At 40.3% G+C, this 26,858-nt stretch overlaps 2 protein-coding genes and 1 non-coding gene across 3 annotated transcripts; 1 reads left to right on the top strand and 2 right to left on the bottom strand.

Moving 5' to 3' along the window:
- Positions 1-574: 574 nt before the first annotated feature.
- On the bottom strand, positions 575-646 carry trnag-ucc (transfer RNA glycine (anticodon UCC)). Its single transcript has one exon. It is a non-coding gene; the product is annotated as a tRNA-Gly (tRNA).
- Positions 647-18,937: 18,291 nt separating this feature from the next.
- On the top strand, positions 18,938-22,660 carry LOC117427924 (snRNA-activating protein complex subunit 5-like). Its single transcript, XM_034046317.3, has 4 exons — positions 18,938-19,215; positions 20,030-20,161; positions 20,591-20,677; positions 21,068-22,660. Exons 2-4 carry the CDS (start codon positions 20,072-20,074, stop codon positions 21,191-21,193), a joined length of 303 nt encoding a protein of 100 aa, XP_033902208.2. The 5' UTR covers positions 18,938-19,215; positions 20,030-20,071; the 3' UTR covers positions 21,194-22,660.
- Positions 22,661-22,663: 3 nt separating this feature from the next.
- Positions 22,664-26,247, bottom strand: crybgx (crystallin beta gamma X). The gene is made up of 6 exons (XM_058999055.1): positions 26,144-26,247; positions 25,593-25,641; positions 25,006-25,127; positions 24,288-24,423; positions 23,530-23,669; positions 22,664-22,870 (listed from the first exon to the last, which is right to left on the bottom strand). The coding sequence occupies exons 1-6, from the start codon at positions 26,185-26,187 to the stop codon at positions 22,738-22,740; spliced, it is 624 nt and encodes a 207-aa protein (XP_058855038.1). The 5' UTR covers positions 26,188-26,247; the 3' UTR covers positions 22,664-22,737.
- Between the last annotated feature and the right edge of the window lie 611 nt (positions 26,248-26,858).

The following is a 26,858-nucleotide window of genomic DNA, read 5'->3' as shown; positions in this document are numbered from 1 at the left end:
GTCAGTATCTCATAGGGCTGTGTGAGAGTGGTGTTCGATGGAGTCAGTATCTCACAGGGCTGTGTGAGAGTGGTGCTCGATGGAGTCAGTATCTCATAGGGCTGTGTGAGAGTGGTGTTCGATGGAGTCAGTATCTCACAGGGCTGTATGAGAGTGGTGCTCGATGGAGTCAGTATCTCACAGGGCTGTGTGAGAGTGGTGTTCGATGTTCATGAACGTTTGATGTTTCTGAACAGTATTTACATGTAACAAAATTAAAATGTGTTTTAAAAGAAAAATACAGTTTTATAAGGTTACTTTTAATCAAGGGTTTCGTGTATTGAGCAACGCAGGAGGCCGAGCGTACTGTAGAAAATCAGTGTTATTAAATGTGCTGTTTTATTTTGCTACAGAATCAGTTTGGTCTTGTTTTCAATATTTGTTGCAAACTGCAGCACAACTCAATGGCAGTGCTTGAGAACACAGCGGGGCTCAGGCACAGGAATATCACGCATCCACCGTAGAAAATACAGTATTCAGGGGTCTGTATATGTATCTTCATTATTATTTATTTAAAAAAAAGAAAATGTTATTTTGCGATGGCCGGGAATCGAACCCGGGTCAACTGCTTGGAAGGCAGCTATGCTAACCACTATACCACCATCGCACACTAGATGATTGTAAAAAATGACTATTACATGCAGTGATGCTCTGCTACCTACATATTGATGCTTCTGTGCAGCTAATTCAGAAACACTGCCGCCTCTGGCCAATGCAAAGAATGATCTATGCACTTGCCTACATCAAAGATCTTCTATATACACGATATACTTTTATATATATATATATATATATATATATATATATATATATATATATATATATATATATATATATATATATATATATATATGGTCTTTGCATACATACAGCAATGGAGCTGAGAAACGGACATTTTTAAAAACGGATATTTTTAAAAGTGACAGAATTATAGGTGTTTATTTAACAAAAAGCATTGGGGTTTGAATATAACCCTCTGAGTAAACAAAAGCGTATACTGTACAAAGTTTTAATTATAAAAAGAATGCAAATGCAGTGTTTTCTAAAATAAATAAAAAATAAATAAATAAAACAATTAAATAAAACTGATGCAGAAATCACACGAGTGGTGAACAGCAACAGCATCTTGTCTGCTGATCTCAATTGTCTGAAGAACACAGCGCCCTCTGCTGTGGACAATAAAGATATTACAGGTAGATATCGGATGACAATAAAGATATTACAGGTAGATATCGGATAATAATTCACGACACCAGATGCACAACGTCAGTTACTAACTCTTATAAAATAAACAAACAGGTTACAAAACCGTATTATTACAACAACAAAAAAAGTTTTAACCCTAATAAAAAATATCGTCTGACTGGTTCTATTAGTCTGCTGTTTAAAAATTCACATAAAATCGTTTCTTTTAGTTGTTGGTCCAACGACTCGGAAAAGAGACAGATAAACATATTTGCGACATTGTTTGTTTACATGGTAACTTACGGAATCCATGTCCTGCCTTAGTTTCCCCTCCTCCATGCCCTAAGGTAATATTGCCAAGAAAAACTGACTTTTCCACTCCCCCAACCGCCAAAAAATGTCAGCAGCCGCCCTGTGAAAACAGCGCTGTCAGGCCCCAAACTGAAGTGACAGCTCGTCCCAGTGACTTCAAAGGGCGAGCCGGGCCTTGTTGACGGCTGTTTGTTGATTGTTCCGGGGTGAGTGAAGTGAAATTACATGACATTTCCAGCTCTCAGTCCCATTAGGTGACTCATTAGCACTCATTAGAAAAAATAACTGGGTGCCACAGTTTCCTTGACAAGCACGCTTACAGGTTGATTTGTATCTGCAGGTGTTTTTAAACGGTTTGACATTCTTATAACAGGTGAAAGCAATGCTGTTGTTGTTGTTGTTGTTGTCCTTTTTGCACAAACACGGGTCAAAGGAAGGTTGCCATTATAGGTCAGTTGCATGTCCTGTTACTACCTTTGTAATAGCTTCCCATAAAAGCATAGTAAAGTGTAATAAAGCAGAGTGGAAGCATGGTGAAGCATAGGTAAGCATTGTAAAAAAAAAAAAAAGTAGCAAGGTATAGTAAAGCATATTAATAAACATGCACAGTATGACCATTTTAATGGGCATGGTAAAACTGCAAAAAACTGTGGGAAACTTTAATAAGGTTTACTTCCCTGAATGAATTTGAGAGGCCACTTAATGAGGAAGGATCATATAACTGGCTTGTCATGTTATACCAGTGCAGTCCATGCTGGATCTGGCTTGTCATGTTATACCAGTGCAGTCCATGCTGGATCTGGCTTGTCATGTTATACCAGTGCAGTCCATGCTGGATCTGGCTTGTCATGTTATACCAGTGCAGTCCATGCTGGATCTGGCTTGTCATGTTATACCAGTGCAGTCCATGCTGGATCTGGCTTGTCATGTTATACCAGTGCAGTCCATGCTGGATCTGGCTTGTCACGTTATACCAGTGCAGTCCATGCTGGATCTGGCTTGTCACGTTATACCAGTGCAGTCCATGCTGGATCTGGCTTGTCACGTTATACCAGTGCAGTCCATGCTGGATCTGGCTTGTCACGTTATACCAGTGCAGTCCATGCTGGATCTGGCTTGTCACGTTATACCAGTGCAGTCCATGCTGGATCTGGCTTGTCATGTTATACCAGTGCAGTCCATGCTGGATCTGGCTTGTCATGTTATACCAGTGCAGTCCATGCTGGGATCTGTGCTACATTGACAGTGTTATGGTAGGCGCCTCTCAGTTTTTTTAATTGCTTAATAATGAAGGTCCACATTGTTTTCTCATGCAAAGGCCCTGGGAGCAGAGAGGTTATAAAGACCATTACGTTTTCAAATTTAAGGTAATTAGCTAAACCTGAGCACAGGTCCAGCAATGACATCATTTTACACAATCAGACTTGCATCAAGAATCAGTGGCCCAACAGGGAACGAGAAATGTTATACATTCGCCTTCCATAAGCTTCCAACAATAACATTTTTCCACTGAGAGGAAATTCCTTTACCTCTCGCACTTTTCGTTTCGGTAATATCAAATTCTGTTAATGTGACTTCTTGTAATGAGGTCATTTCACAATGAAATTTGTATTTTTCTTTTATTACAGTGACGAATTGGTCTTGGTCGTTGCCGTGGTTACTGGAAGAAAACATGATAATAAAAAGATTTCAAAGCTAAAAAAAAAATGCATTCTTTACAGCGCTCACAGCATAGCATTTTAAAAAAGTACAAGAAATTATTTTTTGTCCATAGTTTTACTCAATCTTATAAACACATGTTGAAACTTTACAGTAGAACCTTATCAATAGAAACACCATGAAGAAAGAAAAGTCAATCCCCTTATTACCTTTTTCTAACACAAGCTGTAAAACCATTTGAATCATTTTATAACTCCTAACTGCTGCAAGTAGCAGGAGCGTGCGTTACAAAGTGAGGCAGATGGCAAATGGGTTTCACTGGAGGGGGGGCTTACTGTGAAAAAGTACTTTCAGCAGAATTATATTGAATATGATTCTAGGGCACTGCAGCTTTAATTAGTTCATTTCTGAAAATTAAAAGAAGTGGAGTGAAGGAACGAAAACAAGCTGAAGAGGGGCAGTGTAGAAAACTGTGCCACACATGCCAAAATATAACTTTAAATGAGACCCCGTAAGCACTTGAATGGAAGTGGAGCGGAGGCTTTCTTTAAGTCGAGGTGACAATGTGTTTGTGAGGCGCGTTAGAAGTCGGATGGAAACTGGAGAGAAACAGATAAAAAAGGAAATCTCTGCTGGAAAGAACAGGGCAGCAAGGGCAGGAAGTAAACCTGTATGTAAGCTGATTACCCAGCGCTACGGCTGCGTGGCCCCCCGATAAAAAAAAAAAAAACATTGCTGTTAATTAGAGATTTGCAAAAAAAAAAAAAACATGTTGTCAAATGTTCTCTTGAGTGTTAGTGATGGCTGGCTGGAGAAGGACGTGCAGGCCCCTTAATTGGGTCTGTTTGCCAGGTCGCTCTTTGACGTGAGCCGTTGTGATAATTGTGCAGTGCAGGTGGCCCCAGTGTCAGCCCTGTTCTGGACCACTCCGCCTGGCCTGTCTCTTCCAGTAAAGGCCTGCAACACTGAGCAGAACGGTCATTACCCAAACCTGCTCACTCCGTAACCTAGCAACCATTTCCTTTCTTGTTTTCTAGAGGAGTTCTTTCTATTGTAATAGCATGTATAAGCAAGTTTCTTTTCGGTGATACCTTTTTAATAGGATCACTAATATATGTAAAAAACGGTACCACTTTACATGAAGTGTCTCTATTTACTGTGTATTTATTACATAGTAGTTACTTTGCAAATACATGTGTACTTACACATAATTACAATGTTATTATGCATAGTTACAATGTACTTAAATGTACATCTTTTAGTATGATGTAAGTACACAATTGTATCAGAAAAGGGTTAGGGTTAGGGTTAGAGTTAAGGTTATTTTGTGCAAAAAGATTTACACATTAAGTACATTGTAACTATGATTAATAGCACTGTAATCATGTGTAAGTACACATGTATTTACTAAGTAACTACAATGTAAATACACAGTCATTAGAGACACTTCATGGAAAGTGCTTCCGTAAAAACAAATACATACACTAGCTTTCAAGATCACAGAGGTCTCTTCACATTGAAGAAAAAGAACATTCCTCTGGCAGACTTTATCTTCAATTTCCACATTGTTCCTACATCGTGTAGGGTCGCAGCATGCTTTAATAAAATGAAGATTTTCTAAATTGAAATAAGGAGAGTATTCCATCCATGCTCCGTTTTCAATTGATTATAGAAAATAATGTTTTCTTAAACCAGTCATTTGACAGAGGGTTTGTTTTTATTTTTTTTATCACTCTCGTCGATCCCTTGAGCTTCCTTCTAACATGCAATGACTGGAAGGCATACTTGTAGAACCTAGATCATACTGATAAAAATCCAGCAACAGCATGTCAAAGACATTAGCATCAGCTGCTGAGATCTTTAAATGGCTCTCAGAAAATCTGCTGCCTTTCTGGCATGAACAAACCAGGCGCAATTAAAAGTTTTAAAGAAACATCTCATTAGAAATGACGAAATGGATTCACTTCAGTGGAGAGAAATGCAATGTGTATGAGTTTCGAAGTGCTGACGAGAGCTTTCAGGGATGGAAAATAATCAGACCGGAGAAATAATGTCAGATAGCACGCTGTAAATTAAACTTTTGGAAAACACAAATATATATATGTGTGTGTGTGTGTGCGTGTGTGTGTGTGTGTGTGTGTGTGTGTGTGTGTGTGTGTGTGTGTGTGTGTGTGTGTGTGTGTGTGTGTGTGGTAATTTCAGACCTGAAACGATTTACCCAGGAAATCAACTGCAGAAGCCAAAAGGTTTTTAGTTTTTTTTTTCCAAAAGGCTGATGTGCATCACCAGATTACACTTTCAGTGGGAACAGAGCACAGCACAGTGCTGTAAACTGTGTGAACGCTTGATGACACCATGGAAATTCTCTCTTCCAGGTTTTTTCTGGTTTTAACTTGTTTAACTCTGAAGCAGCTTAAAATGTCTCTGGCTTTTATTTGGTTAATACACGTCGCCTTACTAAAAAAAAAAAACAAAGAAAAAAAAAACAAACAGCCAAACAATTGTGATGCTGGCCTACGCTCAATGACCGAAAGAAAAATGTATTCATTAAACGAAAAAGCAATGACAACGCTTTCCAATCACTGAAGCACAGCTTGTGAGGTGAGTCACCAACTGTTGCTGCACCTTCTTTATTGAAAGAACCACAGCCAGCTACATGCTGGGTCCAGTAACAATGGCTCTTGTCAATATGGAAACAGAGGCTGGTTTTAGAAATAAGCTATAATATCAAGACAAGGACCCAAGATGCTTAAAGAACAAATAGAACATTTGATATTTTGTAAACATCACCAAAGTCTATTTAGGATTAAACACTTTGAACCTTCAAAAGATCCATGTGCCGGCCTGCCTGTAAATGAAAAACCTGCAACACTTCCCCACTCTCTGGATGCTGCTTGTTTGTGTAGACGTGCCGTAGAGACAGACGATGGCGCTTTTTAAAATAATAATTTGCTATTAAAAGTTGATTTTAAAGAGTTTCAGGAGGAGATTCACCCGCACCTGATGATCCACAAACACCACTCCGCCTGGGCTGGCCAAGCTCGAAGGAACTCGTTCTTCACCAGGAATCAAACAAATGGAATTTCTAGGTTTACAAACGCAAAATATCAGACAAGATATTTGTGTGTTTCTTTGGCTAAGGCCTGTCTCCAGCAGGCCCGATCAAAGCCTCAAGATTCACACACAGCTGTCTCTGCCAGGGGGTTGCACTTGGTCACAAGGTGTTAGGCCTCAAAGCGGAACTCCCTGTAAATGAACGGTTTTGTCACCGTATTCAGACATTCCCAAGGACTGGGGAAGAGCAGAGCTGCCAGCTTATTACACCAGAGAGACGGCGATTGCCAGCCTGAGCAAGTACAGGACTTTGCTTTTAATCTCCTTTCAAAATACACACGAGCACGCCTGGGGAAGCTTCATTTAGAACATTTATAAAATTACATTTCAAACTGTTGATAACAGCCATATAGCTGTAGTTGCCATCCAATTGGAGGGTTTCGTTTTTTATATATGCTTAATTGTAAATCATATGTTCCTGTACTGTAGTATGAAACTTGCTCATAACATTTGTCTATTTTGACGGGCTGAAACATTTTCTACCTAGACTTACTTTCTTTGAAGTTTTACCTTTTTTTTATATAAATTCAAACTGATATACAGATGTAGTTTTGAATAAAAAAAAACAACAACGTATACAGCTAAACTTGACACAGCAATGGGGAGCCCCCCTCCCCCCACCCTTTCTGCAGTTACCCTCTCAGGAATGTAAGGTATGTTCCTGCCCTCTCTCAGACAATATTTGGTTTAGATGAAATGATAGGAACAGCTCAGTCATTCTATACACTGAAGCAGTGAATCAGGAGGCTAGCACGCAGGTCACCGCTCTTGGGAAATAGAAGGACTCCTGCAGTGATCACACTGGAGTCGCTGGTGCCAGGTTCGATGTTGGTATGAGAACAGATACGCAGTGAAGCATGCAGTGACTGTCCCCCTCAGTAATACCACAAGCTCTCAGAATGAGTGTCCATGAATAAACCACATACACTGAGAAAACAGGCACATGTGTCAAGGATAAGGGAAAGTGAAAAGCTATTAGAAACCTGTTGTACTGTCACAGTATATGAATGCAAATGTATTAACTTCGTAGCACGTGCAGCATTATCACTGTAGTGTCACTGCCACTGCAAGGCCTTTAAATATTTGGGTCTTTATTTCAGCTGAGAGCTTTTTTTTTAGTTTACTGTTACTATTAGGCGGAAACAACTAACTTACTAACATGTTAATAAACATGAACTGGCCATTAACAAACGATGTAACACTTTTGTAAATGTGTTAATAAACTAGTTATTAACAGATAATAATATTAAACAGCTTCCAGCATTACCAGCTTGACCAAGGTTCCAATATTGCGCTTTCAAGTGAGCAAAATGCTCCAGTATAAAGATTTGCACAAGGGCAAGACTTGGCTCAGATCAGATGTAGTTATTGGGCAGACTCCCATCTTTTGCATGGTTTTCTCACTTAAAAGGCCTCCAGTAAAACAACACAATATTCATGCCCACTTCGGTTCCCCCTACTGCAAATCAAAGGAGTGCTTTGGACTCCCAGCTCAGTCACTTGACTTTACATACATATTTGTGACAGATTACTATCATTTTAGTCTTCAGTCCTTGCCATATACATTTTTTTTGGTTTGTGTGCTGTTCTCTTCAGTAAAGGAGTTCCTTCTTCAGCACGACAAAAATAATTCAGGACTGAAAGTGTTAAAAATATGGCCGCAAATTAATATGAATTTCAACAAAGTTTCTGAGGATGTCATAAGAGTACCACCTGAACGATAAATGTTTCATTGACAATTTGTAATGATTTTTTTTTAGCCCTGAAGATAAGTTCAAACAAATTGACCTCAAATTGTATAACTGTAACCTTTTTATAAGGAAAGGAATTTGACAATCGATTGACACATAGCATTTACACACAACCTACAGTACAATGTAGAGAAAAAAACATAACTGGGAAGTCAAATCGGATTTTATTCCAACACAGTACGAGAAAGACAAGGTCTGTTTCTGTTGTTCCTGGCACGTTTCTTGAATTATGTGACATGTGGCAGACCTTTCACCTTTCTTCTTGGATCAAGCTCAGTAAACTCGGATCAGCTCTGGCTGGGCACTCTTTAAATTTTATAACATTGTCAGCAGCTTCTCTGTGGCTTAGCATCTGAGAGATACTTTACATGTGAACTCTGCTCCCAGGACCCTTCCAGCAGTGGTGACTCCAGTGGTGCTCTTTGCTGGTAATACTTGTAATAACATTAAAACAATGGGAAAAGGGTGTAGCTTCATCACTGCAAATGAGTACAATAGCCAGGAGAAAATTCCTCTCCAATCTGTATAGAATTACCTTGCTATTTGTTATTGTCTCTGGTAGGAGTTAAAGCAGGTCTCAGTGCCAGTTGACCTATACCGGCGTCACAGAGGAAAATGGGTTCAGAAAAAACACACGCAAAAAAACTAAACAGTACATAAAATGAAACTGTAATGAATCACACAATAACTGAGCTCAGTGGAGAGGGAGGCGTTGTAGCTCATATATACTTTACAGAGAGAGGGAAACAGAATAGGAATGCTCTGTATGGGTGGGAAACATAGTTTCAAACTTCCTCAATAACAGACCAGGCTTTCAGTGCAAAAACCTCTATGCTATATGTTTTGTACTACGTAGTTCAATGAGGATACTTAAACAGTATAGCTGATTTTAATGTGACGTAATTTCTTTCTGATTCTAATGGCCTTGCCACATCTATATCAGGGTCTGCTATATATTACAGTATTCACTTCTTGTCTGAACTTGCTGACAAAGGGGATCAGCAAATACAAGTTTATTGCTTTGTAACCTAGGTTTATGTTTATTTGCTAATCAGCTCTGCAGTTTGTAAAAGGCTGACAGAATGGTTTTAGTGAGTGTTTGCGAGCATTAAAATGAAAAAGCACACAACCCAAGGCTGTCAGCTCTAAAACCTTTAACTCAGCAAATATCCAAAACCACCTTTATAAGCTGCAAGTGAATTCCATGTATATTTGCCATCTATGTAGACTTTCCACTTCAAATAAAATACTTTGATGGCTGAACAAAAGTCGGCAACGGGCCCAACCTCGAAAACCATTAAAAAAGAGTTAGTTTGTCAAGCTACGGACAGGCTATACTTTTCTGTTGAGGTGCTCTAAGTATATACTTAAACAAGCATATCCTGTGCCTTTCTGTGCTTCGCTCTTCTTTCACTGCGCCTCACTGCACTTTGCTATGTTTCCATCAAGGTAAGCCGCACTCAGTTTTTATTAGGGATATTTAGAAAGGTTGCTACCTTATGAGCTTGTGTTTAAAATATGAGTGCTGTTGTATCGCCTCCTCTTCCTGACAGGACAGTCTAGCTCTGTCTATGAGCTCTGCTTGTACTCTAGAGGTGACCCCTTCTCCTCCTACCGGCCCCTCACTAAACTTCCACAACATTCCTCAAAAAAAAAAAAAAAACGCCTCTCAGTGTCGCAGAAAGCCACACCAGAGAATCTGCACCACCACTATTCATCCTTCTGAGAGAAGAAGGAGGAGGGGACTAAATACGAAAGTGGAAAAAAATATCAAAAACAGACAAAAGTAACTTCTAGACCACAGCGATGACAAGAAGATAGCAACTGGGAAGATATGATACCCATAATTCCTTTAGCATGTTTGTGGGTCGGCATGGAGGGCTGTGTGCTAAGTCTCATGAATCTGCTCCCTAGCCTCTTAAAAACCTGGCCTGCAGGACGCAGCTGTGACGGGCCACCTAGATGATGAGATTGACCTCTGACACCCCCCTCTGCCTGCTTCACTGTGAGCTTCCATTCTCGGGAGCTAGTGTTTCACTGTCGCCATTCCATCCCAATTCAGGACCCCGGCTCATATAATCAATACAATTGCAGCTCTATTCACCACGGCCAGGGGGCTCAGCTTACACTGGGAGATGGCAGAGATTTCTCCCAGAGAGCGGGGGCAGGCGTGGGGGGGGGCTTGGCTCCAGCGGAGCAGAGTGATGAAGGAGGACCTCGCTGTTGATAAATTGATATTTGTGGAGTCAGCAGCGGTCCAGTCTGGAGCTGCAGGGTGACTCCAGAGTTCATTAAGATAAATAGGGCTCTTCCTCTAGGGCCTGACCATCATCTAGCCTGTCTGAAAGAGGCCTGACAAACGTGACTTGACTAAAAACTCACTCAGGATTGACACAGTGCCAGCAATACAAATTAAATTATATTCTATTACTCTTGTTTTTAAACCAACTTGTATCCCTTGTGGGGTATGGAAAAAGGGAGATTCCAGAATTGGGTATTAGCCCAAGGCACATACAATTACCAGAGTTACCTTTACAAACTTGAAGGTATACAGTTCAATTGAATTCCTATTTATATAAACAGTTATTATTATGTTACTATTTCTGTCTCTCCTTAGTCAAGTGTTCTACAGTGCTGCACAGGGAGTTCAGTTTGACTGCCCAACTACTGAAAATACAGTGCTGACACAAAACAGCCATCAGCATCAAATATGGCTGACCGAGGAGAGAGCACCTTTCAAACTCGCTGCGGAACAATTCTGCCAACAAACTCATTACATTACCAGAAACAATAATGCTCTTGGTGAAGGGTGGAACTGGGTGGAACTGGAGATGACTATGTGGCACCCAACTGTACCAGTACTTACACCATCTTGTACTTGCACTGAACTGCTCCATATCCATATTATACTACTGCTCTTAATATAACTATTTTCTGTATCTTGTACTTGATTTTACTCTTATAGGTATCTGTATTCATGTTTTTTTTTGTAATTGATCTTATTTGAAATTGTTCTTATCCATTTATAGTACTCATTAGTGCTCAGAATAGATTTTACTCTTATAAGCACACGTTTTTACAAGTTTACTGCTCTTAGTCGAATTCGCTCTTAAATGTAATTATTTACTGCATCCTTTATTTTGCTCTTATTTGAATTTGATCTTATTTTCTACTGATTTTACTGTACTGTATAACTGCTCTTATCTGTAATGTGATATTATTTCTTAATGTGATATTGTGTAAGGTGATATTTTGCAATGTGACACTTTGCATTGTGATATCTTGTAACAACTGTAAGTCGCCCTGGATAAGGGCATCTGCTAAGAAATGAACAAATCATAACACAAAGGTGAGATTGTGACCTAATGAAATAATTCAGAACCCTGACATTCTCTTGGGTGTAATCCAAGGGTCATCGGCAGTTTGTAGTCTGGCTACCAAGGGGCATATAAAACACTAGCCAGGGAGCGGGATGGAGACTGAGAGAACTGCAGTTGAACCCCCTTCTTTATGGGCCATCTGAGAGTCTGAGTCACACTTCTGTTGTGCTCATAACAACCATTTCATAAACCTGAGTATAAAATACAGCTGCCTGGCAAGCTGAAATCTGAAGGGTCTTATTCATCTCTGTGGTATGGTAGCAGTGGCATAGAACACAGGTTAGAGGTAATGCAAATCAGCTGTAGTAATTGGTATTATATTAAAGGTAATTATTGTTAAGTTAACAACACCAAGAACAATTCAAATAGAATACAAAGTATTCTGAGAGTCACAGGCAATGTGTCTTCAGAACATAACTCCCCAATGTACCCCTGGATGAGAGTCCTGTGGAGGAGCACAGTTCAGAACATAACTCCCCAATGTACCCCTGGATGAGAGTCCTGTGGAGGAGCACAGTTCAGAACATAACTCCCCAATGTACCCCTGGATGAGAGTCCTGTGGAGGAGCACAGTTCAGAACATAACTCCCCAGTGTACCCCTGGATGAGAGTCCTGTGGAGGAGCACAGTTCAGAACATAACTCCCCAATGTACCCCTGGATGAGAGTCCTGTGGAGGAGCACAGTTCAGAACATAACTCCCCAATGTACCCCTGGATGAGAGTCCTGTGGAGGAGCACAGTTCAGAACATAACTCCCCAATGTACCCCTGGATGAGAGTCCTGTGGAGGAGCACAGTTCAGAACATAACTCCCCAGTGTACCCCTGGATGAGAGTCCTGTGGAGGAGCACAGTTCAGAACATAACTCCGAATGTACCCCTGGATGAGAGTCCTGTGGAGGAGCACAGTTCAAAACATAACTCCCAAATGTACCCCTGGATGAGAGTCCTGTGGAGGAGCACAGTTCAGAACATAACTCCCCAATGTACCCCTGGATGAGAGTCCTGTGGAGGAGCACAGTTCAGAACATAACTCCCCAATGTACCCCTGGATGAGAGCCCTGGAGGCTGTGCTGCTGGGGGTCTTGCTTTAAAGCATTCATTGCTGTAGACTGTCCTTTTTATATGACAGGGAGATTATTTCTTCAGCATCCAGTAGTTACAAGTCAGCAATTGGTTAGACAAATGTTGTTAAGCACGGCCGTAAAAATGTAACACACATGTTCCAAAAATCAGCTTTCACATGCATCAAAATACTTGTGTCATTTATTATAGAACATTCTCAGAGTCGCTCAGTTTAGCATATGCTGAAAACAGCTCTTTTTATGTGCATATTAGGAACATTGGACCCAGATTTAATAAGCTTCTGAACCACTTCGAGAAAAAAAAAGGATTAAATGCACTTAGACTCATCTACTGTAGTGTAGATTAGTGCACATTTGTGGTTGTGGTTCTTTGTTAATTGTAGATTTTTTTAAAAACCCTGATGTCATGTCCCACAACTTTTGCATGGAAAACTGTCCCCATATTACCACTTTTCAAAGCATTGAAGTTTTAAAATGAACAAAGCCGGGCAGTTAGCCCACTGAAATAAAAACAGTTCTGTAGTTTCCATTGTGAATCTCAGAACTCTTTTACAGGAGACAGTGTAATAAACTCGTATTACCTATCAAACCAGAAGAGAATAATTGCTCCAGAAATACATTCAAACTTGAGCATTTCATACGATTCCCTATTCCTAAAAACCTGGAAAAGCATTACAAAACCATAATTTCTTCTAACCCTGGAATGGTAATAAAGATTGATTGAGACGGTGGCTTCTAATCCCCTTTGCTTGCAAATGATGGATCACTGCTGCATGATGACAGATGAAGAAGTAGACAATTCTAATACACAAAACTATTCATCAGTAGCATGATATTCCACCAAGCTGACATGCACATAGCAAGTGCGCATACAAATGTGAACAGTTCTTCTTAAAGAGACACAATACACCATTAAACAACACTTCCGTGATTGATGCAGGGATTCATCCCGGGTTTCATGTATGATGGGTGAACAATACAGAGCTGTTTACACGGTCAGGGCATGTGGTTTTGTTTATGACACATTGTGAAACAAAAGATATGCACAGGATACCGATATTTAAAATACATAGCATGGCTATTTTATCAATACTATTATATAGTACTTCTTATTACAGAGTAGTTTATTGGTAATTACAATGTAATACAATGTAATACATTGTTTTAGCATGACTACCATGTAAGTGGGTGTAAGTGAAGGTGCTGTAGCTGGATCTGCACACAGTGTGAGTTTGCTTGACATATGTTTACATTTTAACAATAAACTAGAATTCTTGGGTGAACGTTTACCATCGTCTTTCATTACATGACTTAGATTTATCTTTGTATTTCTATATTTCATTTTAAACCTCCTATTTTGGTTTAAACACACTCTTCTTTGACACTGCTAGCATGGGACCTCTGTAAAAAAAATCTGCCCCATACATTTTATAAAAGTGAAAAAGTGACACAGGAAATTCTAATTGCATGATGTCAGCCCTCGAAGTATTTGCACTGGGGTGGAAGCGCCAGGTTGGAGGGTTCATGTGGAAAAGGAAAGACTTGTAACTACTCCAAGCATCAGTCATCACTTCCCCATACCTCTAAATACAGCCATTCATCTTTCACTGCAGGATATTCCATTGAAATGATGGCTCAGCCAACACAACTCCATTTACCACTAATATTCGCTGCCCAAACCTGTGCAAAGTATGTTTTTCCTATTTGGAAGGAGCCTTGTTTATGTCAAAAAACAAGAGTTGATATAATAGATACACTAGCACACTAGAAAACGCGCTGCTGGATGTGTCCAATATAAAACAATGGTAGTGTGAGTCATGGTTATAGAACTACAGTATAACTCAGTCTTGATTAAGGCTATGTCATTTATCCTGCTTTATAGACTATAACAGCCCATATGCATAATTTTCAGTTGAATGTATCAGTACTGTCTGTTCAAGACATGCAAGGGTTTAAATCTGTGAAAATAATAATAATAATAATAATAATAATAATAATAATAATAATAATAATAATAATAATAATAATAATAAACACTATGACAGATTATTTTGTATAAAGTTGTTTCAGTACAACACAAATAAAGTACATCATATACCATAATAATGCTGTCAAGTTTTGTGAATAGGGTCCAAACACACAGTTATATGCGTGCAGTAAGATTGTAAGGGCGTTTAATTGACGTGTAGAAAAAGTAGCGTGTGTGAGAGAGATAGGGCATTCTCATTGCCAGCACGAGATTCTCCTCAAAGAACAGATAAGACCAGGAGAATTGCACGAGAGATCGGACGAGATGGGAGTTTCTGTTTCAACTGCTCACGCAGCCTGGATTGAAAGGGACTGTGTGCATGCAGCTTGGCAGTACTAAGATAAAAACCCAGACTGGGTTTTATCAAAGTGCAGTACAGTGCTGTGAGGTGGCAATTCTGTATACTTACTCACGAAATGGCAAAATAAAACAGAAGCTGATTTGCTTGTCTTTTTTTTTGTTTGTTTGTTTTCACAGTACTGAGATGGGAGATTAAACCATTTACATATAAAGTTGACATACTGCCACCGTGTGGATTATTAAAGTATTGCATCACTTATATTTTCATAATGACATGGAGATAAAGTGGTAAGTATATCTTTCCTGTTAATAAATGCTTATAAATAATAACAATAACCCCCAGAGGAACTTTTCAAATTGTTAAACTGTGTAATGTTAAGTTTCAAGTTGGAAAATTAGGATAAGTAAAGTAAAATTACCTTGGGAAACTGAAGCAATTTAAACTGATCCAAAAAGCAAAAAGAAAACTCAACAACACCAACCATTTCAACAATGCATTTAAACATGCTTTCAGAGTTTGGCATTACTGTACTTTTTGTATCAGCTAACTCACGCCTACCCACTAATTTATGCAATATACAGTACTGTCCTGTTGAGGCGTTTGTACTGTCAGTTAAATGAGCTTGATTCTATCAAACCTTTGTATAAAAGGGAAGAGTAATGGTCCATCTAGCTGACCATCAGCTCTGACCACAGCGTGCATTGAGGGTCTCTACAGAGTGTGAAGAATGCTAAACTCACAAGACCACCCAGCCACCTTTGAGACTGTTTAGGAATCACATGCAGATATTTCAGTTTCAGGTTTTGTGATTTAAATGTAATTAGTTATGCATTTACCAGTTTACTGTGCTTTGCCATGTTTATTAATATGCTTTAGCAAACCTCGCTATTCTTTACAATGCTTACCTTTCCTTCACCTCTGCTTTAATAAACCTGGCTATGCTTTTACTATGGGAAACTATACCAGTATAGTAGCACTTAAGTGTTTCATTCTTAGAGCTGACACAGCATGTTTTCCTGTAAACAGCTGCATTTGCAGGACCATATTTAAACAGACAGAATTAAAACCACAATGCTGATCCCTGGATATGCTTGAACACTGGGCTCAGGAGCTTGGACAAGTTCACTAAATTTGCCAAAAATAAGTTGAATCCACATGTTCGGCAGGAAGAGAACATACCGCTGCGGCTTCAGTGTTTTCCAGTTCACCGGCAGATCCGTTTCAAGCTCCATACTCTATTCGACCGACTAGTGTATTAACCCACCCAGATACACACAAAGGAAACTCTTTGCTGGCTGTTTTATTAGTCCACCCACACAGGATGTCATATTAGCAGCACTTAAAAGGTTAACTGGAGTCTGTGCCAATGGGGTCCCTGTGCAGAGGTGGTCTCGGAGATGGAGTCATCTCCTGCAGCAATATGACTGTACCTCGTCCAGGAAAAAGCAATCAGAGTGCACTGGGAGGTCACATGAGCCGTGTCCAGCGAGCCCCGAGCAGCACAGAGAAACAGCTTCACCCCTCTGACATTGGAAGTGTGGATTACTGCTACTTCGTGTGATAAAAGAACATCTCTGTCCTGCCCTATTGGATGCAGGGAAAAAAAAAACACATGGTTGTATTTCTTAAATCCATTGAGGGCCAGAGTGGTGCAAGGGGAAGAGATTCATGGTTACACTCTGGTGTACTGAGAGAAAGGTTGAGTCTAGTTCCCATAAGAGGACCTGGGGGGGTCGAGGGTGTGGTTTCTACTGAGGGACTGTGATGTTTCTTTTAAATATACATAGCCCCCCCGTAATAACCAACTCCAATACAACGTTGACTTTATCTCTGGTCCAATCACAGCAGTCCCTCAGTTAAAATGACACCCTCCTCCCTTCCCTATGGTCCTTGGGAAGTCACCTTGGCCCTTGAGGAGAGGACATGAGCTTTACAGGGGCTAAAGAGTCACTGTGAACTTGTGTGTCTGAACCTGAAAATCAGACATGAAATGAAACTAAACGAGTTCAGAAGCTGTGCCATTTCAAACCTGTCCTGGACAGGTCTGGACTGTACCCTGTAACTGTAAAATAGGAAGAGAACTGGAACACAGAGCCACACACGGTGAAATGCAGGAGACTTTTTAGAAGAGGCCTACTTAAAGCACAATAGTGTCCAACATTTTCACAAGAGTGCCTGTACAGTATATCAGCCATTACATACTGAAAATGTTGGTTTTCATGCAGGTAGGCATATAAAGGATATGAATGATAAATCTTGAGGTGTTCTAATACATGTGCACCCTACTGTATGAATTGACCGTTCTGGTGTGAATTTCTGCCATCCAGGTTTTCAGTTTGTGACGGGGGCAGTGGAGGCTGTATACAGGGTCTTTGTATGGAACGCCATATTTCCCCCCTGCTCTGATGAGCCGGCGCGGCGCAGTTAATAAAGCACATCTTTGAGGCCAGCCCGCTCATTAGGACTCGGCCAGGTGTAGAGTCCCCGAGAGCTCGCTGGGTTTTGGGGAGGAAGGAAACGATGCCATGAGCAGTAAATAAAGAATTACAGTCCGGCTGGACTCCCCTTTGCCGCAGAATTAATCCATTCAGCAGGGTCACGGCATCACTTCGCATTTAAAATAAATACTTAGGGCTCCGCGTTTCAATCTTTCTGTCAAGGCTGCACGTCTATGCTTGTGTTTATTTATTTCTTTTTAATTTGCCACATCAATCACCTGAGGAACGTGTTTTGAGTTAACAGACCGTGACGTACAAGACACTGCAAACAAAATAACGTTAGGATGACCTCATTTAAAAAACAAACGGCCAAACAAATTGCAAAAACAAAGAACTTGGAAACGAGGAAGGCGCTGCCGTGAGAACAGTGATAGCCACTGATCAAAGAGAAGCATCTGTGCACAGTATTCCTGGAATTATTATTATTATTATTATTATTATTATTATTATTATTATTATTATTATTATTATTATTATTATTATTAAATGTCAGTACATTTCCAGTCACAGGCTAAAATAACACCACCATGCATGAATCATGTATAACTTGTATAATTATATAAAATAAAATAAAATAAAAAGGCTGTTTGATAATGACACATTTTCTTTTGGGAAACAATTACGATTCTGATGCACTCTGTTCTTTTATGGGCTTGGTATAAAACTCCACAAAATGGTTTCTAGAATGTGGATTATAAAACAGCAAATTCAGTATATGGCTTGTTTAATTAGACCTCTTTGAGGGTTATTTTTTGAGTTTTGCTCTGTTTCTGGACTTGGAGCAGGAGCGGCGCTGCTTATGAGGTGCAATTATCAATGTTTGCATCTGGAGGGATTTAGTCAAGGAATCTTATAAAGGCCCTAATTGGCTCTTTTAATGTTTTCTCTGAGATTTATTAAACGCAGCTTTAGATCTGTTTCATATTACTGAATTCCTTTTCTATTTATTACACCTTTTCAATGAATTAATACCTGTTCTTTAGCCTCTTTGCTTCGGTAAATTGGCACCCAGGTGTGTTTACTCACAAATCTCCGTGTGCCTAGCAACTAACCGTATGCAGAGTGATTTTTTTAATGCTCTTACTGTAAAATGAACTTTCATTACAAAACAACCAATTTGTATTACATTCCATTTCTATTGGCTTCGGTGCTACTGCAGGACTCCCAGATTCCTGGCTCCAATGGTTATGTCGGCATCGTGCTATGAACAAATGTTTCTATATTTTTCCTCAAGGATATAAATAGATTACCCTTCTTTAAATATATACTATATAACTAAACCTTAGAGGATGTCAGCTAGTTTGGTATTTTCCTATTCTTAGGCTGTGAAAATGTTTATTGATATTTAAAACGCGACAGCACATTTTAACAGTTTAATCGAATCTAAAAAGCAAAACAGAGTACAAAACTAGCACCGCCCGAACTAGTCTACTTGATCCAGCTTGTGAAATCTCTTGCTTTTTTGATTGTTTCCTTGTGAAATCTCTTGCTTTTTTGATTGTTTGCTTGTTAAACCACGAAGCGTCGCTCCTGCTCAACATTCAAAGACAGCGCGGTAATATAAACTTTCTCCAGCAGATGGCAGTACACCGAAACACACACAGAGCTCTCTGCTTTTCAGTGAATCTGGTTCGAGTGCTTAAGCGCCGTCATGCAGACTTTTTAAACACATTGAACTTCACGAGTATTAGATCTGAAATATAGACGACACAGTTGAAATCATGACAGTGCGGTATTTACGTCGCTCCTCATCATCCAGGTGTTCAGTACAATAGCACTAGCCCTGAAACGCAGCAGGCCGCAATGTGGGTACTGGACTTGGGGAAGCGGTTTGAGAATGCGTTTAACGAAAAAGTAGATAAAGTAAGTATCGTTTAATTACGTTATTTGAACTAAACAGGCAGTTATCACAAACCGTACCGTTCGTTAATACATTCCAGTGTCTTTTTGTGTCACTATTAAATAGGTACTCCGTGACTGTTTCGTTATACAATTATTAGCATTGCCAAAATACATTATACGCACTGTGCGCGGCCATTACGATCATTTTCCGTTTTGTCTCGTCTCTTTGTCATTTGTTCAGTTCCTCCCTATTCACTACAGCTGTGAATTCTCCTGGTTGTTGTGCTTCCTAGTTTCAGTATGTTTGCAGGGATCAGTGGTATCGGTAATTTGTACTGGAGAATGGTTTAACGTGAATGCTTGTTTTGCCTAGCTTTTTTTTATTCTTAAAGGGCCAGCGTCCGTGTTTTGTTCTGCTATAAACAGAAACTCACATAACTATATACCCCCAAACCCTTGCAAAATAAATAAATAAATAAATACAAAATAAAACTACCTCACTTATATAATAAATTGAAACAAAGTGTCAGATGCATTATGATCTACTATGAACACATAAAAGAATGGGGAGATTTGCAATCACACATAGCCAGTAAGTGCACTTATACAAGTTTACAACGACATTTTTACCATATTTTACCCTGGTTTGCATTGTTTTATTAATGTGCTTTACCATATCTCCCCGTTCTTTGCAATGCTTACCCGTGCTTTATCATTCATTCATAGTGTTTTATCAATACACTTTGCTATACTTTTACTATGGCAAACGTTTATAAGGGTACGGACACAGGCACAGTAGAGTGACTGCTTTTGTATTTTGATGTTTTTGAAACAGGCACTGTCCAGCTAAAGCAGTCCCTAAGTTTAAAAGCAAACCATGTTGAGCAGACTGCAAGAGCTGAAGAAGGAAGAGGAGACCCTGCTGAAGGTCAAGGCTTTGTTGCTGGACCAGCTCAACAGACTGAAGGTGAGACGGGACACTGCGGGACCATAGCAAACAAGTCTATTGTTTAAATCATTTTGAACAATGGTGCTTTTGAACTGTAGTATTAAAAGGTGAAGAGTAATGCCACCAAATACACTGTACACAGTCTTTTTTTCCCCCAAAGAGTAGATGTGTGTTTGCAGTGCAGTTTAATAGGTGTGCGTAAAGCACAGCCGAGGTCCGGATTCAGATCTGGACTTTCTTACTGGAAAGTTTCGCTCCTTTCTCAGATTTTTTTAAGGCCAATAAAATCTCTCTTCTTCAGCCCTGATGTTAATCTGTCAAACTACCTGCAGCTGCTTCATTCCTAATCTTAACCTCTAAATGTTGTTCATTTCTAGAGATAAAAAGCAGGGTCTGGTCTGTGTTTCGTATTCACTCCAGTTTAATGGAGGTGCCCTGTATTTGCAGGTGGAGGAGCTGGCTCTGCAGTCCATGATAAGCACAGAGAGGGAGGACAGCGATGCTTCCAGCCCAGCCCAGCCTGACCTTGCAGAGGTAGGTGACACACTCGTTCCTGTCACGGTAAAGCTGCGTGGAACATACTGTAGCTTTGCACTTCTTTTTAATGCATTCCAGTTCCAGGGGCTTAAAAAATGAGTCCAAGTTTTTCACAATCAACTGGTCAGCATTAACCAATCTGAAAAGCAATTACAGTACAAGAAGTCTGGACTTTTTGTTCCAAAATTCTGTGTATTACTGGTACTTTTGTAATCTTGCCTCCCAGGTTTGTGTTCATCAGAAGTAATCAAACATCTCTCCTGAGGAAATTGGCAGTCAAAGTCATTAGAATGTAAAAAATTCCCTTTCTGTCCTCCTCACTGAGCTAAAAGTATACGTGTACTGTGTGTTAAATGTTAAAACATTATTTCTGCTGTCTGCATGCAGATTGCCATGCAGGTAGACGATGAAAGCAAAATCAATCAGACTGAACTTCAGCTAAACGCCTTTGCTGTGGAACAAGGCCTGGAGGAGGAGCAGGAGGAAGAGGAGGAGGAGGAAGAGGACAACTGAACTCCAGAAGCGATTACCAGGGGCATATCTAATAGACTTGTGCCCCTTAATGTCAGTATTGGCACAGCATCAGGTCTTGTTTCTTTCTGTACCAAATAATGTGCTGTGTATCTCTGCTAAAGAAAATGTTGTTCATTTTCTAAGTGCCAGTGTAGGGCACGCACCTTACACAGAGAGGTGAGACAGCGCGCGCTTCTTACAAAGTGCATTGGTATTGCTTGCAGTCTGATTCAGGGGTGCCATATACATGACTCAGGTCTGCAGTTTGGATTGTGCTTTGATTTTAGATGTCAGTAAGGTGAAGAGCAGATATATCTGGCATCTCTTCTGTCTCCCACACCTTCTTCGTCCTTTAGTTCCTTTTCTCATTATGTCAAGACTAACTGATTTTGAAGTATTTTACTGAAGAAACGTGTCTCTTTCTTATGCTGCAGAGCTGTTTATGAAGCTTAACAATCCTTAAAAAGCTCGTTTTTATTTATTTATGTTGCAGTTTTTGATATAACTGCACTGTCTCATTCATGAAGAGAAAACAATGCAACTGTTGATCCTGAATGCTAGTTTTCTAATTTTGAGAAAGATTAAAAATATTAAAAGTACTGCCATATTATTCCAACGTGTAAACATTTCTAACATGTTGTTTTTTTTCCCCCAATCCTCTCGTTACTCCCTGGAGAATGTTTTATAGTAATAACTCAACAGATATATTATGCTTGGCCTTGTAAGGGTGGAAATAAGACTCCTGTTGCGCAGCAGTTTGAGCCATTCCAGGTTTTACAAGATGAGCCTCAAGTCGTCACACCTTAGCTCTTTTGACCCCACTGGCACAGCCGTGTGGACCCCCCCCCCCCCCCACCTCCCCAGTAAAACCTGCAGTGCCGTGGTGGTTCTGTTTCTGTCCATGTGAAGTGAAGCTGCGTGTAACCCTGTGTTGAACAGTTCAGGCTGCACTCGAGTTCTCTTCACCCAGGAATCTGCACAGGCACATTGCGTCTTTACACTGCTCTGTACACATGCTCTTTAGTCAGGACCCGGTACAGAGTTTCCTTCATTCGCATTTTAAACGCAACAGCGTAAACAACAGTGTTATCCTTACCTTAGAAGGATCTTTTTTGGTTGAATCTACTGTATAGGTTAGCAATTTAGAGCTTTTTGTTTTTGTGAAATAGTCAAGATCACTGAGGAATCGCACTCCAGCAAGCACATACAGGTACTGTGTCCACTATAGAAAATTGTTTGAGGTACAGCTGAATTTTTGAAAAGTGGGTATTTGATTAATAATAATAATAATAATAATAATAATAATAATAATAATAATAATAATAAAGTGCTTTGTTTAAGTCTCTTTTTTCTCTTCTTTTTGTTCAACTTGTTTTATTGAACTTGCCATGCTGTATGGATGTTTTGAATTGTGGTTGACAGAATCTCCTAATGTTCTGTGTTTAAATAAAGATGTTTATAATACAAGTGTTTGTTGTTGTTGTTTCTTTTTTATTAAATAGCTTGTGTTTGTTTGGATGGCTGCTGACTGGCGGCCGGTCGGTTCAGTTGAAGCGGACTCTTCGGATGGACCCCACCGTGCTCCCCTGTGCTCCCCAGTCACTGTGATTGTTGTAGTCCCTCTTCTCAAGGATGTAGTGCGTGCCCCTGTAGTTTGGCTCCTGATACACCACCCAGCTGAGGAAACAAACGGGTGTTAATGGATTAGAGGGTAAACCTAGGAACAAACGCTTCCTGAACGCTGAATGTGGTTTACATAATTACGCTGGTATGTGGACAGGGCAAGGTTGTTTATTCGATATTAGTAAGTCTTCCATACACTGTACACATGCAGTCTCATCCATCAACATTGGTTTTGTAGTATATCATAAAGTACCTGTTCTGCAGTGGAGGGGTTATCATGATGGCTTTTTTGGTTGCAAAAATCCCCAATATATTAAAGTTTAACCATGTAATCCTAAAGTTTAAATATGTATATAACATCCCCAGACACAATTTGTAAGCATGCTAGGCCTAGCCCCTTTTCTAAATGGTAGCAGTCTTCCTTCTGATTTCTAAAGTGAGTGACCTGGATGGAACTAAGCATAGTAGCTAGAACTAGGTTTCACTTTGTCTAATGTAGATCACTTTAATAAAGGCATCAACTGCTCAAATGGCTGTACCTGGAGCACATTGCCAACATGGATATATAAGGAAAGAGTCGCAATTGGAGTGTTACATAGTTTATGCAGCACTGCAATTGCAAATCGCTTGAAACACGTGCATTTTATGTGGCTGAAAACCACTACATAACAGCACACGCAGTCATTCTATTATTACAGTGCTGTGGTACTCACGCTCCGCCCAGGACCCTGACGGAAGCCATGCGGTTCATGCTGAATCGGGTCATCAAGTTGGGGATGTCGTCCTGCAGCTCTGTTTTTCTTCCTGAAAACCCGGGCCTCTCAAACAGCTGGATGTGAGGGGGGTTGTTGTCCTGTGGGGTGACAGCCTGGTTACCATGGCACAACTAGGGGGTTTATATTTACATCACACTGTATAAGAACATAAGACAATTTAAGAACGAGAGGAAGCCATTCGGCCCATCTAAGCTGGTCCGGTTCCTAGTATCTGATTGTTCTCAGAACTTTGTCAAGTCCAAGTGATTCTGCCCCAGCAGCATGACAAGATAGCCCCTCACCACTCTCTGTGTGAAGAAGTGTCTCCTTCCTTCTGTCCTCTGGTCCTGGTTTCTCTACTGCGCTTAAAGTATTGGTTTGGGTTGACTGTCAACACCTTTTTAAGATTTTAAAGATTTCAATCATGTCTTCAAAAATCTTAAAAGGAGTGTACATAGTTAACACAACCTAATACTTTTAATCGCAGTACAGAAACCAGGACCACAGGACAAAGTTGGAAATATATGTGATCCCAGTCCTGAAGGGGTTCAAATATCATTCATCCTTACGAAGGTGGAATAGGTTGAGAACCACTGGCATAGATCATTTAGTAGCAGGTATTAACAATAACAATGTTCAAGAGTAACTCAGCCCAGCACAGTGGTTTGTTGAGGTTGGATCCAGTGCAAGCCAGCGTCTGTCTGGGTGTCTCTCACCTGTCTGACGGCTCGGATGGAGGATACATGATCCACGGGGCCGCTCCATTTGTCACAGCTGTTGTACTCGCCCCTGTCACTCATGTCCCACAGGTACTGACGGCCCCGGAAGTTATCATACTCGTAGCCCACCCAGCTGGAGACAGAAAGGCATAAAACACAGCCGTTCAGTGCAGCTCTGTGCAGCTCTGCACGCCCTGTAGCATCCCCTCAGTCGCTGTGCACTCGTGTAAACTGTGTGCATGGACAGTAGTGTGCCAGTACTGTACATCTATTGCAACCCTGTGGCTTTTATTTTGAAGTGCAGAGGCAAAATCAAACCATTTTAACAATATAAAACCAGCAAGAAAGAACTTAGTTGCACGATGGAGCAGTTCAGTACCAGTTTTATGATGTTGAAATGATTCTGTAACAACTTTAGCCTCCAGCTTCAAATCTTACGGTGTCATTTCAATCTGTAATCCTCTGGATTCTTCTGTTTTATTTTTCAGGGCAGGTGGTGATGAATGGGGAGTCCTGTTTCCAGTGCTCCAGGTGTTACAGGCGGGTGAACTGGGACGGCTGTATAAAAGCTCAGGTAACATTGCCCTGGGTCACTTGGCTGGTCAATGACAGGAATGGGATTAAAAACCAGGACCTCCTGGCTCCAAGCCTCCAGGCATTAACACTCCTGCCTCGTGATTCCCTTGATGGAAGTAATGAAAGATAAAGCACGTACGCCCCACTCTCCACCTGGACAGAATTGCATCTCTCAGGGAAGTTCTTCTCCGTTAGTTTCTGACATTCTGTGGTGAGGTCAAGCCGACGGCCCGTGAAGTTTCGCTGTTCATACAGGGTCACCTAGCGGAGAAGATAAAACAGACAGTATGAACAAAATGACATCTAGGACCGCCACTGTCCTTCCCATTCTATGGCATTACTTAATTTGAGTAGAAGATTTCTGGCAAAAAACTCCTCCCCTCATAAGGTGTCATATCTTTGATTCTAACAGTAGTAGTTCCTTACTACATATTGTTGCCCTATGGATAAATATTTTAAAAGAGAATTTCAATGTCTCTCTTCCAGGGAGTCAGATGTGACTTTCAATGTCTCTCTTCCAGGGAGTCAGATGTGACTTTCAATGTCTCTCTTCCAGGGAGTCAGATGTGACTTTCAATGTCTCTCTTCCAGGGAGTCAGATGAGAATTTCAATGTCTCTCTTCCAGGGAGTCAGATGTGAATTTTCTGCACGCCTGTAGTCCAGAGCGTGGTATCGAAATAGACAATCTCTAACTAGAGTTTTAACAAGGCTGGAAGAGCACTCACCCGTCCACTGGACCCGTAAAAAGCACGTTGGAGCGCAGACCCCAGTTTGCTGCAAAAATACAAAAACAACCACATTAAGTACAGTCACTCACCTCGATCTTAAAAACATTCAGCATGACCTCTTTGAGCAATTACAAAGCAATGAATCAATAGGTGTTTGCAGCAGTATTGTGACAACATGAGTATATTTCATATGTGTAACACAACTAAAAGTTATGGTTGACAAGCTTCTCAACAACATGTCTTATCAAAGAATCTGACACAGACACCACGTTGAAAAGTTGGTCTCTTTTGTGTTTCCGAAGACCTTATGATTGAGTGTTTCAAAGCTACGGACGATAATAAAACATGTATTAGTATGTCATACACCTTAGCTACCTATTTTAGCTTTTTTTTTATTTTCGGGCGATCCATATTTATAGTGCAGATTTCCGAGATTACTTTGGGTAGACCCCTTCGAGGGGAGATTCCTGAACAGGATTTTATTTGTATCCCCCGCAAAGCCTCTCAACAGTCCTCAGTCTGACCTGATCACAGCACTCTGCACATACCTGGTTAGTTGAGCTATTCCAGGGACCTTAGCAAAGATGTTCATGTCAGCTCTGTGAGTCCAGGTCAAAGAGGCTTAAATATACCGCGCATGTTCACGAGGGAGACACTAGAACATGCATAGCCCTTTCTCTCTGGCAACCCTAGCTCTGTATTGATATGCTAAATGCTGGTCATACACACACATACCGCATTTCTCTTTAGGGACAGAAATGTGTTAACCTGGTGAAATTAGTGGGACTGCAGTGCAAACAATCTAACAATTCAGCATTTATTTGACAAAAAAGCTCAAAACAATGGCCAGAGCGATAATGGTGCTCATGTTAAAAAGCGTGCTGCCTGGGGAGCACATGATTACAGAGGGGACAATGATCATTCACTGGATACATGCTTTTATTTTTATTAAATAGATGGTCAAGCAAGCTTATCTGTATACACTCGAATTTAGAAGTCTGAATATTCCCACGACATGAACTATAAAAAGCTGGTTTCACAGCTCTCGGTTAGCACTAATCTCAGACTACCTTACCTAAAGTGACATTGCATAGTGCAAGATTAGTGCTAATTGGGGTCTGTGAAACCAGCTGAAAGTGTACAAAGTTTGAGGTAATACCTTTTGTATTTTCCATATGTAATGAACTGACAATAATTTCAAAATGTCAGTCTGAATGAAACTGCCCACATACATACATGACTGTTGTATAGATGTGCATTGGG

The sequence above is a fragment of the Acipenser ruthenus genome, chromosome 24 (genome assembly GCF_902713425.1).
Source record: "Acipenser ruthenus chromosome 24, fAciRut3.2 maternal haplotype, whole genome shotgun sequence".
Classification (NCBI taxonomy): Eukaryota; Metazoa; Chordata; class Actinopteri; order Acipenseriformes; family Acipenseridae; genus Acipenser; species Acipenser ruthenus.
This window is presented reverse-complemented; position numbering and strand designations above follow the sequence as displayed.